This window comes from Labeo rohita, chromosome 6 (genome assembly GCF_022985175.1).
Source record: "Labeo rohita strain BAU-BD-2019 chromosome 6, IGBB_LRoh.1.0, whole genome shotgun sequence".
Lineage (NCBI taxonomy): Eukaryota > Metazoa > Chordata > Actinopteri > Cypriniformes > Cyprinidae > Labeo > Labeo rohita.
In genome coordinates this window covers 25,136,885-25,152,387 of record NC_066874.1, presented here as the reverse complement: position 1 = coordinate 25,152,387, position 15,503 = coordinate 25,136,885, and the positions used below count along the sequence as shown (strand labels likewise).

Sequence of the window (15,503 nt, the reverse complement as noted above, 5' to 3'; positions counted from 1 at the left end):
TGGGATTTCATTAAGGCCATCTCAATATTTGGATTGGTGGAGTGTTGCAGTGACGTTTGTCCTTCTGTAGATTTCTTCTACCTCCACATATGATCATGGAGCTCAACTAGAGTGACCATCAGGTTCTTGGTCCCCACTAACCTCTAACCAAAGCCCTTCTCCATTGATTGCTTTTTTTCTGAACTCTTTCCCATATGTGTGGCTTGATGCAATACTGTCTCTGAGCCCTATACACTGTTTTTTTTACCTTAGGGCTTCGTTTATGCTCTGATATGCATTTTCAGCATATGTTTGTGACCTTTTATTAAGATGTGTGTGTCTTTCCAAATCATACCCATTCAACTGAATTTGCCACAGGTTAACTTCACTCAAAGTGTAGTAACATCTACAAGCAATATGAATGCTCCTCTGAGCTAAATTTCAACTGTCCCAAATAAGGGTAGGAATACCTGCAATGGAATCATTTAAGTTTAATTTATTAATTTTTAATAAATTTGCAAACATGTTAAAAACCTGTTTTTTGCTTTGCCATTATAGCATATGGAGTGTCGATTGATATGGGGAAAAAATAATTTAAAGCAGTTTAACATAAGGCAGCAACATAACAAAATGTAAAAAAAATATTGAAGGGGTATGAATACTTTTGCAAGGCACTGTATATGCTGTTAGGACATTCCTGCTGAGATTTAGGGTGTGCATACGCCTACGTAAGTATATTTTTATTGTGAAATTCAGTCATTACTTGAGTAATTGCCATAATTAATACAGCCTAATTGAAAATTAGCTAGCAAATATTGCACCACAACAATCAGTATTCTTGTGGCAAAATTATTGTTTATTTAATGCATTCAGTTCTACTCAGTTTTTGTTAAACCTTTTTATAAACAGTACACACAAAATTTATTGATTAATCAATAAACTAACCCTGACAGCTGTTTCTAGCAACAAATGTTAACATTAATATCTGATTCAAACAATAAGTGAAAAAGTAAATTAAGAAGAAATACGCTATGTTCTGTTACTTTATCTGCAGGATTCATACATTACCATCCACAGAAATTGATTTTGTTTGTTTATTTAGAATATTTGTGTTTGTGATAAGTGATAATGAAAACCCTTGTTTGCTCACTCAATGTGACTGTGCGGCCTGGCACTTATTTGAGTAACAAGGTTATCTTTAACATGATGGCACAAACAGGGAGAGGGGGGGCAAGCCTGGGGTCCCAGGGAGAGACGGTGTTCCTGGGAAAGATGGCCTGCCGGGGTTACCTGGGAAACAGGTGAGTGATCAGATGCCCTTGACATTTACAAAGACGTGTGATAACTTCATGATCTTCTGCACCTTTTATCATGTTCTCTTTGCTTACGTTGTTTTCGTCCCTGCTTAACCGCTCTCTCTGTCTTATTATTTCTCCCTGTCACTTTCTTTTAGGGTATTGTCGGTCCCATCGGCCCCCCCAGGACTTAAAGGAGAGCAAGGAGACAGCGGTCCACCAGGAAAGGTGCGTCCATATATGCATCCGCATGTGTGGATTTGCACGTAATGTGTAGCTTGATTGACACTATGCTTTTAATTCCCAGCGTGCTCAATTTATCTCTCCCTTTATTTCCACTGTGTTCTGCAGTCTGTCACCGGACCCCCTGGAACGAAGGGTGAGATGGTGAGTTGTTGCCATGGTTACATCATAGCGAACACTGTGTGAAGATCAACCTGTCTCACCTGCATGACAGATAATCTCATTTGAACCAAACATAATGTTAGAGCGCCATGTACGCGAACGCTTCAGTAGATCTTCTCTTAGTGTTGTCATACTCAAATGCCAACTGAGAAGCAGCACAAAGTATTAAAGTAAACTGCCGAGAAGTGAAGACTTTAATTTGTTCAAACTAAGTAGAGAGGCTCTATTTTCTTTGACTTTAATCAAATATTTTATGACTGTTAAGGATAAAAAGGATCTTTTCTTGATGTATTTACATACTGAGTTTAGACTTTTTGACAGTCTTTATGTAATTTCCATCTAGTTGCATTAACTTCTTGTTTATTGTGTTTGCTACCCAAATTGTTTAATGTGAGGTTTAATGTGTTTTATAACACAAACCATGCAAAGCCAGTAATAATGCTAATATCCACCAGAAACATGCACTGATTCCAGATTTTTTTTTACAAATTCACCTGCAGAAATTCATTTTAGCCACCTACAACAGTAGGCTTTATTTAGACATTACAAATCAAATAACACATATTAGTGTTCAGAAAAATTAATAACTCTTAAACAAAAATACAAGCTGCCTGTTTCTGCTTTTGAATGTTTTGCTTTATAGACTTCTAGGTGCATTACTATAAATGTGATTTTTATTTATTATCTGTGATAGTTTACAGCATGCCACTAAGCTTAACAATCATTTAATGTGCCTTTGTGTGTCTGATTAATAGCTTTAGCTGTATGTAGCTGTACTTTAAACCTTAAAAAACTGATATAGTGAGTAAACTTTATGTGCAAACTTTATGACCCTTTTTATGACAGCTCTAAGACAGAAATCCTGTGTAATTGTGCCTTTTTGTGTGCAAGTTTATTTAGATATTGGCACTGATGCGCTCCATATATATATTTACCACATTTATCGACAAAACTATGACAGGACAGGGACAGGGAAGTAAACCATTGTGGCCCATTGCACATTAAATGCCACAGGCAAAATCCATCAGCTGCTTTCACTGTACAGCTGAACACTTCCAGGAGTTGCTAATCTGTCAAGAGATGCCATCCACAGTTTTACCTGTGATTGAATCTTTATAATATCTAAAAAAAAAATGTGTACAGCATGTTCTCAGAAATGTGCAGTATTTCCTGAAATAACATGAACGGAATAAACAGGACTGAAGCACACAGGCAGTCAGTGCATCCATCCATTTGGTACAGTACCAATTCTCCTGAGGGAAATGGATGGCTTAGCTACACTGCAGCATGACATAGATTGTAGATAATGGGCTATGGATTTGTTGTTTCTGACGTGAATATACCACATTATTAACTCATATATATCACATTATTAACTCATATATACTGATTGTTTAAGGGTCCTCCTGGTGTGACATTGCCAGGTACCGCTGGAGAAAGAGGACTTCCTGGATTAGCGGTGAGTTTCACTCATTTAGCTTATTTATTTGAGCTTCAAAGATTTATATGTTGATCTGCATGTTTATGTTTATTTATGCGCCATTATTTGTTCCCACAGTTTGCCGTCATATTCTGTCATCATACATCCTTTATTATTAAAGGATTACTTCACTTCCAGAACAAAAATGTTCTGATAATTTACTCACCCCCATGTCATCCAAGAACTTCATGTCTTTCTTTCTTTAGTTGAAAAGAAATTAAGGTTTTTGAGGAAAACATTCCAGGATTTTTCTCCATATAGTGGACTTTGATGGTGCCCAATGGGTTGAAGGTCCAAACTGCAGTTTCAATACAGCTTCAATATAGCTTTCTAAAAAAAATAACATTTATATATTTTTTAACCACAAATGCTTGTCTTGCACTAGCTCTGCGATGCACATATTCATGCATTATGCAATCACGTTGGAAAAGTCAGGGTCAGTTGTAGGGTAGGGCAAAAATCTCATTTTCTCCTCCAACTTCAAAATCGTCTGACATTGTATATAAATTTGTATTTTTTAAAGTAAATGACTGATCAATTTCTTATTGACTGAAGACAAAAAACATGAACATCTTGGAAGACATTATCAGAAAAAATTTATTCTGAAAGTGAAGTAATCCTTTAATGTCATTTCATAACATTTCGTACACGTATTGATTTTGTTTGTGCACCTGTTTTGTGTTTTAGGGTCCAAAAGGAGACAAAGGGCCAGCGGGGATCAAAGGAGAAAGAGTGAGTGGTGTTATTATGAGAATAGCGCTACAAACAAGACAATGTACAATGTGAAGAAATAGATTTTAAAGTGTTATTTACTCACAGGGTGTTGTGGGTGAACCTGGAGATCCTGGTGAGAATGTGAGTACTTGCAGTCACTTCAGAAAAAGAACTGCCAGCATCACCATCCGTTTAATCTATACTATAATACATGCATCATTAAGAGACTCTTTCATATTCATTGTTCAGGGAGCAAGAGGACCACCAGGGCTCAAAGGAGTCAAAGGAGAGGCAGGTGTGGGAAATCCTGGTCCTCCAGGACAACCTGGACCTGTCGGCTTAAAGGTATTTGGTTAATTTTATTCTAGAGTTGTTACTAAACTGTTGCTAACAGACCTCTAACCCGAATGATACCTCAAATAGTTCACATAGCAATGCCTTAACAGCCACATAATCAACCACAGAAGATGTAAAAATCTGGTTTGTATATTAAATTAAAGTTTTAATCTGTTGTAGGGTGACACTGGCTTACCAGGTCCTCTGGGCCCTCCTGGACAACGTGGATTGGATGGCACGCCAGGACTGGCAGGGCAGAGAGGAGAAGCAGGTCAGCCAGGACCACCTGGACCACCAGGAGACAGGGTTAGTAGAGTCACTGCACATACAGAAACAAATGTACACTATAAACAAGACCTGTTTAGAATTACTTCACTACATAAAGAAATAGGTTAGATTGGCTGCATCAATTGATTGCAATTCCTCTTGGTGCTTGTAAGGGTCTACAAGGATTTATTGGCAAAGCTGGAAACCCAGGAACACCAGGAGCTGCTGGACCCCCAGGACCCCCTGTAAGTCACAGACAAGTTAAAATCAAATAATTTTGTATAAGCATTTGCAATAAAGGGGTCATATGATGCAATTTCATATTTTCCTTTGGAGTGTTACAAACTGTTTGTGCATATGTAAGATCTGTAAAGTTCCAAAGATTAAAGTCTCAAACCCAAAGAGATATTCTTTATAAAAGTTAAGACTCATCCATGCCTCCCTAAAACGTCATTGTGTGGGAAGATTTGCATAACACCGCCCAAATGTATATGCAAAAAAGAAGGTGTAACTTTTATTCTTGCTGTAGTATTGTTGCAGCTGCCGCGAAAGTACTTTGTTTGGCCTTCCAAATGAGTAAACAACTAGAAATCAATGGTTAAGGTATTACAACACTGTTCCAGAACAGTACAACACAAATACTCAAGTGTGTGCAGCGTGTTTTACGTAGGACTGTTACCTGAACCTGGGAGAGTAGCCTATAGCTGAGCACAAAGACTGTTTTTATACAGTGGGGACATTCTGGTGCTTCTGACTCACAGCCTGTAAGTAAGTTTTCATATTTAAAGAATTTGCTACTGGCTATTCAAACGTGAGTTTTGAGCAGTGTAGAGTAGTGCTTGTTTGTCGCTTCTACGATCACAAATGCAACAAATGCCTCGTTTACAATGGGTTTTATTATTTTTATTGTATTGTTTTTGTCTTGCTGTCTGGGACACGGCATGGTTAGGGGCGTAACATTTTCATCACACGCTTAAGGTACTTGGCCAATCACATCGTACTGCATAGCTGGCTAATCAGAGAACACCTTGCTTTTTAGAACGATAAGCTTTGTAAAAATAGATGCGTTTAGAAAGGCGGGACAGAGAGGAGCAACAACAGTGTACAGGATGTGGAAAATAATGTGTTTTTGAATCTCAAACCACGTAAACACAATACACCAAATACACAAAATAATGTTCTTTTTAGCAACATCATATGACCCCTTTAAGGTGTTTTGTAGAGCAAATATAACTGTGTGTCTCTCTCTCAGTGGTATTAAATGGCTTTATCTTCATATTAGGGTACTGCAGGCACTCCAGGACTTAAAGGCGATAAGGTAAGTGATGTGTTGCTTGCAGGGCTTACAATTTTTAGGAGCACTTGTGTTCCTAATTTAAAAAATTTAAGAGCCCAGTCAAAAATTTAGGAACAGTTGAAGTCACGCACAAGTAGGCATGAGAGAACGGAGCTTTTATAACAGAAATCAGGAACATTGTATGAGCCATGACAAAGTAGTTTACCTTCTGATAAACCGAATAAAATATTTTCAGTTAATTTGACCAGCTGCAAAATTAAATAAGTTTTATTTTACAAAATTACAATACAAATATTTATGGATGTCTTAATCAAGTAACAATTATTTTTTGCGGAAAACCCCAAAGAGGTTTTACTCTGAAGCATGCAGTGCATTAGACTATGAATGTACATAGTTCAGTCATAGTCTTTGCTGTTTTTACTGGCATTTGGCAGCTACCATGTGTTAATTTATTGATGAGCTTCAATTGGTTCAGTCACACCGGTGCATATAATTATTTTTCAGTCATTTACGGCCACAAAAGGTGACTTAATGTTCACACTCTGGAGTCCTGGCTTGTTGTATATTTTTAGGGCTGTTCAGTCATGTTTCAGCATAATTTATGTGACCCTAGACCACAAAACCAGTCATAAGGGTCAATTTTTTAAAATAAATAAGTTGAATAAATAAGGTTTTCATTGTTGTATGGTTTGTTTGGACAGTATTTGGTTAGAATAGATACAACTATTTGAAAATTTGGAATCTGAGGGTGCAAAAAATCAAAATATTGAGAAAATCACCTTTAAAGTTGTCCAAATGAAGTTCTTAGCGATGCATATTACTAATCAAAAATTACGTTTTGACATATGTATGGTAGAAAATGTACAAAATATCTTCATGGAACATGATCTTTACTTAATATCCTAATGATTTTTGGCATAAACGAAAAATCGGTAATTTTGACCCATACAATGTATTTTTGGCTATTGCTACAAATATACCCGTGCCTAAGACTGGTTTTGTGGTCCAGGGTCACATATATAGTATATAGTTCAGAAATGTGAAATATGGATTTTTCCCCCATTTAAACCTAAAAACAACTACATATTGGGCCCAAGTGCTTATCATCACTAAAGCAAAATACAGATATACCAAATAATAAGACATTCTAAAACTCATGCTGATTAACATTTTTATATAATTTGTATTTAAAAGAAGAAAAGTACAAAATAAAAGCATTTTTAAAAGTGGTTTTAGACCTGGGAAACATGCCAAAAAAGCTAAAACTTTAAAACCAGCATGTCTCTGTGCAGTCAGAGCCACTTCATTAAGGTTCTATTGGACAGAAATAACACACAGAGTCATTACCCTTTTTCTCTCTTTTTTCTCCACATTCAGGGTGAAATTGGTGTAGGAGTGCCAGGTTTAAGAGGAGAGCGAGGAGAGCCAGGGCCTCGGGTAATGCCCACAATGAGTCCATCTCTTGTTCATTTGTTTGTATGCGTATCAGATTGTGATGATTGTGCATGTATCTGTCTGACTTTTGTAGGGAGGAGAAGGTCAGGCTGGAGCAGATGGAGAGAGAGGCCCAACTGTAAATATACTCCTACTTTCTGTTCACAACATTCAGCATGCACTCATTATTTTTTACCCCACCACATCCTGTTTTCTGCACATATTGATGTCAGTCAGGCAGTAACAGTCAGTCTCTCTTGATGGGTGTCATTGATCTGAGCCCTCGCCTAGATGTGGAAAGGCTGATGCAGGCAGAGAGGTAGCGGTACGAACACACTGTATTCGTCACACTTTATATTCAGGGCTATGATGTGTTCGTCTCCCACTCGCTGCAATTTCAAAACCATTATGAGTCAAGGTCCTTTTGCAGCGCTGCACGTCTTCTATCCGCAAATGCATACAAATTCTCAGGCAAATAAGATGTATCCTCTACTCATCTGTCTGTCTCACTGACAGGGTCCTCCTGGCAGCAAAGGAAACAGAGGAGATAAGGTGTGTATAACTTTTCATCAGCTGCTACAATTTGTCTCACACTTGTCCCTTACTTTGCTAAAAAAAAAAAACCTGTGTCATAAAATACGTTCCTTTACATACACATGCTGCATAAACAAAACATTGTGAACTACCAATTCTTCACAGGGTGAACTTGGTCCTCCAGGAATTAAAGGAGAAAAGGTATTTTTTTTTCTTTGGTCCATTCTGATATTTTTCAATGATATCTGGTAAATTTGACAGCTAAACTTGATTCTAATAATAAAATTATTTAAACGCAAAAAAATATTTCATGTGCATTTATTTATTTGTAGCCATATAATAGGCAGAATCATGTACAGTAAGGTGATTAACACGAAATAAGCCCTGTCGAAAGTGATGAAGTGAAGTGTGGTTTTGTATCACCCTAAAATGGAGTTTATTTTGCATATTTACTGTTATTTTTGCACATTTAATGGATTGTATGTTGCTGTATTTGATTTTGAATCTTTAAGGGAGATACTCAGCTGGTGGGAGGACCTGCAGGAGAGAAAGGAGTGAAAGGAGAAACCGTGAGTCAAATTCTTTTGATCAAGCTGAGTCAGGTTTTGCTTTTGGGTCACTTTATGAAAGATTAAAGGCCAATAATGAAGGTTGGGTTGCTGAAGGTCTCTTATCTATTGAGAGCATGTGCCTATGAGAACTGGTCATGAAGCATTCATGTGTGTCTGCCTCAGGATCTATAGATTGTTAACGAGTCAGTAAGCAACAGGATAAAGGCAGATCTATTGGGTCGATGTAAGCTAATCAGTTGTATTGATCTCTGCTCTTCACAGGGGGAGCGAGGACCTAAAGGTGCACAGGGTGAAAAGGGTGCAAAGGGACAGGAAGGACCACCTGGAGAACAGGTAAGAATGTTTTTTCTTGTTTATCTTATTTGTAATTGTTATAATGGTCATAGATCAGCGACCTCTACGTAAAACGGATCATGCAGACCAAACCGTAAATCATACAGATTTGAAACTTGGAGCGATGGTAGTACTCACACCGCCTACAATGTGGCCAATGCTCGCCCCAATCGGCCTGACAGGGGCGCTACAGCGATCAAAAGTACACAATTGCTCATAACTCCTAAACCGTCAGTCGCAGGCTCAAGTGACTTATGTTGTTGGCTCATGGCAGACGAAATTTTGCAATTTTTGAAAAACCTACTTTTGCAAACTAGCCCTAGGTTTTTCACCCAGTCGGAACCAAACCAGTGCAGAAATGTTTGCTTTCAGTAATTATCAAAAAAATGTTGAACTTTTGACTCAAAGGGTTCGAAACTCAATACGTTTCGAAGGGGTAGGGCCACTTTCAGTAAAATGCCTATAACTCCTGAACAGAATGAGATATCTCTTCCAAACTCAGAACACTTATGTAGGAGCTCAATCTGAGGACAAAGGAAAAAATGGTGGAGCTTGGTCACTTAGGTGGCACTATAAGACAGAAAAAAACATAATATAAAAATGGCTATAACTGCATGACCATTTGTCCTTTCAACATGAAAATCAGTGTGCACGGTCTTGGCCCAAAGTGCCACTAGTGTCTATAAAATTTGAGCACCTGTTCGACTGCCGCATCCATAGGTCTGAGAAAAATTTGAAAGAAATTGGGCACTGGGGGCCATATCACATTTTTTAAGGGCGTAAACGATTGTACCTTGCACGGTTTTTCGCACATATGCGCTATATTCATATTCGTGTATGATAGAACTCCTTATTCTGAACAGCTTTGCCTCTAGAACCACTGCTATCAGTCAAATTGTTTGTTAAATGATTGATGTAAAATTTAATGTAGGCTATTTTTAGGTTTTCAGTCAAAACATGAATAAAACAGCATCGGTAACACTTTACAACAAGGTGCCATTTGTTTACATGAGCAAACAGTGAACAATACATTCATTACACTATTTATAAATCTTTGCTAATGTTAGTTAATAATAGTTGTTAATTTTTTGTTCATGTTAGTTCACAGTGCATTAACTAATGTTTAAAAATGCATTAGTATATGTTGACAATAGCATTGACTAATATTAATAAATGCTGTAGAAGTATTGTTCAATCTCAGTACATGTTAACTAATGTTTACTAATGAACCTTATTGTAAAGTGTTACCATTTCATTTTATTGCTATTAGCCACAATTTTAATATTAATGCATCCCTAAATAAAATGGTTATTTTCTTATGATTTCTTTCAAAGGTTGTTCTTTCAGAATGCATTCTCAGACATTAAAATTTCTCAGGCGAACAGAATATAGACAAAAAGAACTAAGAGCTGGAATATGTAGATGACTTAGCTCAGACAATTTGGTCTTCAAAGAATTTGATGTGAAATGTTTGAGTATATTGAAATCTCTTACTTTTGATCACACATGTTGTTGAGATTTCTTCTAAAATTTTAGAAAATACATGTTGAGGTCTTATCTTAGCTGAATAATCTGAGAAGCAAGAGATTCAATTTGTTCCCACTCTATTTTCATTGCTGTTTGAGAGGAATGACAAAGATATTAAAGAGATCTCATTTGTGATTTTTCTGTCATATTTGTAGGGCCTAAGAGGGGAGCCAGGAGAGAGAGGTTCCACTGGCTTCCAAGGAGCCCGTGGTCCTGGTGGTCAGAAGGTGAAAAATATACTTCCTTTCCTCACAAATAAACAAGAATAAGCATATACATATACCTGAATACATCTGGGCGTGTTTGCATGTGCGTGAACGTCACATTGATCAAATATTTGCTTATGATTTGCAGGGAGAAGCAGGGCAGCCAGGTGTCCCAGGAGAAGCTGTGCGTATTTCTTATTCAGATGCCTATAAAATCAGCGCGTGACTGGCACATACAGTCCCCAGATTCAGCCGTTTCCCCATGACTGCTTCTTATTTTTTATCTGTCCTCTACAGGGAACACCTGGTAACGATGGTCTGCCTGGGATGAGAGGAGAGAAGGGAGAGGTTGGGCTCGTAGGTCAGCGAGGCCTCAAGGTGTGTGCATGTGTGTGTGTTTTAATGGTTGTCTCTTTGATTAAAACTCAAGCTGACTCTTGCAAGCTTTATCGGTAACCTTGAGTAGCCCTTCAGACCAGATGATCGCACTGCTTAGAATTCCACCACAGTCTGGATTCCAGGGCATTGTGTCTGACATTCATCTGCATATGTACCTCAGAGCCACCGTATTAAAGTTTTTGTGTGCAAATACGTGTGTGCGCGTGCGTGCATGTGTGGAAAAATTGATTTGTCGAGTGCAGTGAGGCACATGAAAGACTCCTGCGAATGAATCATTTCTCTCAGGGATACATGGGCCGCTGCAGACAGTACTAACTGCCCTTCAGCCAGTGGCAACGTAGACACGCACACTCACATAGCAGATAAGAACTTTTATCTGGCTTCAGCATCCCAGATAGACCTCTATCTGTTGTCACTAATGAGAAAGACAGTAATTGAAGGGTGTGTGTGAGTTTGTGTGCTCGTGTGTATGACTGACACATGAATGCCGCTTTATTCTTTCTAAATAGTCCCTCACAGGGAGCTTTTCTCTAGTGTCATTGCTCCCTGTAACACTGAGTGATTGACAGATTGACTGAGCTTTAATGGCTTACAGGGAGAACGAGGCTCCAAGGGAGCATGTGGATCAAGTGGACCAAAGGGAGACAAGGTGAGTTATAAGGAGAGCTCGAGGAACGTTTTTGTTGTGTCACTATGTTTTGCTGGAAGTGATGATTTGTGTCTGTTCTTAGGGGGATACTGGGGCTAATGGCAGACCGGGATTGCCGGGGAGGAAAGGAGAGCAGGTATGTACACATGCATTTATTTGTGTGTGTGGCATGTATGCGATTATTGTCGTTATCTTGATTTGATGACAAATTTTATTTCAGGGTGAAGTCGGGTCTCCAGGTGTCACAGGAAGTCCAGGAAAGGAGGGACTCATTGGAGCCAAGGTAAGAGTATATGTGACCTTGGACCACAAAACCAGCCTTAAGTAGCATGGGTATATAGCGAAAATATATTGTATGAGACAAAATTATAATTTTTTTTTTAATGCCAGAAGTCATTAGGATATTAAGTAAAAATCATGTTCCATGAAGATATTTTGTACATTTCTTAACATAAATATATCACAATTTACTTTTTGATTAGTAATATGCATTATTAAGAACTTCATTTGGACAACTTTAAAGGCGATTTTCTCAATATTTGAATTTTTTTGCACCCTCAGATTCCAGTTTTTCAAATAGTCAAATATTGTCCTATCCTAACAATCCCATACATCAATCAAACATTTATTTATTTATTCAGCTTTCAGATTATGTATAAATTTCAGTTTTAAAAAAATGACCCATATGACTGGTTTTGTGGTCCACGGTCATTGAAAACATATTGGTCTGAAATTATATTAAAGTAATAGTGTGGTCACAATAGAAAATTGTACTGTACTTGTTGATATAATTGATGAAACATACTGTTAAAAATGTAAATGTAAATTAATCTAAACATTAATATACACTGCCAGTCAGAAGATTTTAATGTTTTTAAAACATTGATCATATTAATAATAATAGTAATCATAATAGCAGCATATTAGAATGATTTCTGAAGGATCATGTGACACTTAAGACAGGAGATGCTAAAAATGTGTTCGATCACAGGAATAAATTGCATTTTAAAATATATTAATATAACAGTTATTTTAAATACTAAAAATATTGCAATTTTTACTGTTTTTGCTGTGCTTTAGGACAAATGAATGCAGGCTTGACAAGCAGAAGAGACTTCTTAAAGAAAAACATTAATAATCTTACTGTTCAAAAAATTTTGACTGATAGTGTAAATAATAACAACTATCACAACAATTAAGTGTCAGCTAAGATTGATTGGTGAATATGCCAGCGGACAAAAAAATGAACTGTTTTACTGTAACATAATACTACATACTCTCCAATCCTTCTAATTTCAAAGAAAAAGTGAAAAAGGTGAAATGAAACTTTAAACAGACCGTGTAACATTCATCTGTTGATGCCCAGGGTGACAGAGGCTTTGATGGAGTTATGGGGCCAAAGGGAACACAAGGAGAAAAAGGTGAACGGGTGAGTATACCAACTCCTTTAGCTCCCCTGCTGTTTAAGCCCAACACTGCTGATCTCAGTTAAGAGTCTTATCAGATGTTCCACCTTAAAACATCTTCGTTCTGCTTTCTTTAGGGCCAGCCTGGTATCCCTGGCCCCCCTGGTCCAAGAGGAGCGGATGGACCATCTGGCCTAACAGGCCCTCAAGGACCAGCTGGAGGTAAAGGTCCAGAGGGCCTGCAAGGCCAAAAGGTATTAAACTTAATTTATAGTACTCTATTACATAATTATAGAACTGCTATTCATGTCTGTGTTTTCAAATATGATTCTTTTCAGCAGAAGGGGTTTGATTGACATTGAAGCACATACATGCTTTTTAAAATTGTAATAGGTTTTAAATTAGAATAAATTCCAACAAAACTCTGATGCGGATATATGCCTATAACGGTATCTCTTAAGTAATGCTGTCATATGGACAACCGAATGTGAATTTTCTACATTTTCAAAAAATACACATAGCACAGGAATGTGCTCTGGGCTCATTTTGTGTCATAACCTGTGGTTCAGCGAACAAGTGAGTAATCAGGGCCGATTCACTGAGGATGTGAGTTGTCGTACCAATTTAGTCTATGATTCAGACTATTTACTCTGTTCTTTTCAGACTGATTTGTCAATTAGTTTGACAGATTCGCTACAGAATCTTTTATTTTTGTATCTATTTTTTCATTTTTTTGATGTAATATGTTTTGTATTGATTTAGAGCAGAAGAATCAGCAGCAGTGCAGTGCTGCTGCATAATAGCACTGCTGGAAACACTGTTTCATATGCACAAGGAGTTATGGTTAGTTCTTCATATGTGAGGTATTGAATATTTATTGTAGGGAGAAAGAGGTCCTCCAGGCCCTGCTATGGTTGGCCCACGTGGCATCCCTGGGATCCCAGGAGAAAGAGGAGAACAGGTGACTCTATATACCTACTTGTCCTCTGCATTTTCTCTCCATACTGTCATCACTAAATGTGTCTCTTTGTGTGTTTGTATCAGGGAGAGATTGGCCCTGATGGACCTAAAGGAGACAGAGGCGAACCAGGCATGACGGTCAGAACAAATAGACATTTGTGTTTTATGATTTATTGTAATGTCTTCATGCGTATTTTATTCTGCTATTCAAGTCTCTCAATGAATGCTCAAGATAAGTAACAATGACACAAGGACTACTTGTCTCTTTACTTTTAAAGGAGGATGAGATTCGGACTTATGTTCGAAGTGAGATGAACCTGCATTGTGGTGAGTGGATGATCATTTATTTTCATCTGGAACAATTTTCCATAATCATCAATGATTGTTTCACATTTTAAAGTCCTGAAATCAAAGTCCTCTACAGCAGCTTTTCTTTTTGTACTGAAAAAAATAACAATGTTCACCAATAGCCATCTGTTTTGACATTGTTTTAAACTACTGTCCTGAAAAATAGATAAAATCAAACTTTTTTCACTTGGAGAAACATTATATAGAAGTAAAATGGTTTGCAATTGCTGATTGATATTGATTTTAATTTCTCTTTTGTATCCTTAAATTCAATTCTCTCTTTCTCTCTTTTTCCCAAAGCTTGTGGAGGTAAGTTGTGTCTTATATAGCCTTAATATAGCCAGTAGACATTTTCCTATTATTGCATCAGCAACTCATGTGCACACAGTACACTAACAGTAGGCTTGTGTAAACTCAGTCTGTATAAACCTTGTTGCTAAGTATGTTCGTGAGAATTTCTGGTTTGTGTCCACATGGCTGAACTTGGGGTTTTGTGCATGCTAAATTGTTGATGTAGTGCATGAACTTTGAGTGCATCTTTACACGCATGCCTGTGTGAGTGTGTTCATTGATGGGTTTTACTGTCTTGCGTTTGTGTGATTCGTTATGGGCGTGTTCTCAGGTGTTCAGGAAGTTGAGAAACGTGTACCAGTGCAGGCTTACCGAAGCTCCTCCACGTCCCCTGTGCGCTCACTGAACCGAGGGGACGAGGAGGGTGAGTCCTATCCTCAGCTCATCCTTTATTCTCTGTTTATCCTCCTCTCTTCTGAACTGAAAACTCCTGTCACTCTGTCCTCTATTGAAAGGGCTAGTTTAAAGAAACAGTTCACCCAAAAATACAAATTCTGTCATCATTTACTCTTTTACTAACCAGTCTTAAAACCAGTCTTAAGTAGCACGGGTATATTTGTAGCAATAGCCAAAAGTACACTGTAATGGTCAAAATTATTGATTTTTCTTTTATGCCAAAATCATTAGGATATTAAGTAAAGATCATGTTCCATTAATATATTTTGTAAATTACCTACTGTAAATATATCAAAACGTAATTTTTCATTAGTAATACGCATTGCCAAGAGCTTCATTTGGACAGCTTTAAAGGTGATTTTCTCAATATTTAATTTTTTTTTTGCACCCTCAGATTCCAGATTTTCCAATAGTTGTATATTGGCCAAATATTGTCCTATCCTAACAAACCATACATCAGTGGATGTATGCTGATTAATTTAGAAAAAACTAACCCTTTTGACCCCTTATAGCATATTTTGTCGTGCTTCAAAGAAATACATTTTATATTCAAATTAATTAAAAAGGGATCAGTAAGTTTTTAATGTTTTTTAAAGAACTCTTTTCTGCTTATCA

The 15,503-nt window shown here is 37.4% G+C and overlaps 1 protein-coding gene across 1 annotated transcript in view; it reads left to right on the top strand.

The window, feature by feature from the left end:
- Window positions 1-15,503, top strand: part of col7a1 (collagen, type VII, alpha 1) — a 67,001-nt gene that overhangs the window by 46,510 nt on the left and 4,988 nt on the right. The window contains 30 exon segments of the mRNA XM_051112948.1: window positions 691-693; window positions 1,203-1,280; window positions 1,433-1,444; window positions 1,446-1,502; window positions 1,626-1,661; window positions 3,079-3,138; window positions 3,847-3,891; window positions 3,979-4,014; window positions 4,123-4,218; window positions 4,390-4,515; window positions 4,650-4,721; window positions 5,759-5,794; window positions 7,151-7,210; window positions 7,302-7,346; window positions 7,724-7,759; window positions 7,907-7,942; window positions 8,254-8,310; window positions 8,575-8,646; window positions 10,329-10,400; window positions 10,528-10,563; window positions 10,677-10,757; window positions 11,374-11,427; window positions 11,510-11,563; window positions 11,648-11,710; window positions 12,794-12,856; window positions 12,971-13,087; window positions 13,717-13,794; window positions 13,878-13,931; window positions 14,072-14,120; window positions 14,442-14,856. Of these exon segments, the coding sequence (XP_050968905.1) occupies window positions 691-693; window positions 1,203-1,280; window positions 1,433-1,444; window positions 1,446-1,502; window positions 1,626-1,661; window positions 3,079-3,138; window positions 3,847-3,891; window positions 3,979-4,014; window positions 4,123-4,218; window positions 4,390-4,515; window positions 4,650-4,721; window positions 5,759-5,794; window positions 7,151-7,210; window positions 7,302-7,346; window positions 7,724-7,759; window positions 7,907-7,942; window positions 8,254-8,310; window positions 8,575-8,646; window positions 10,329-10,400; window positions 10,528-10,563; window positions 10,677-10,757; window positions 11,374-11,427; window positions 11,510-11,563; window positions 11,648-11,710; window positions 12,794-12,856; window positions 12,971-13,087; window positions 13,717-13,794; window positions 13,878-13,931; window positions 14,072-14,120; window positions 14,442-14,470 (1,713 nt within the window). The 3' untranslated portion in view covers window positions 14,471-14,856.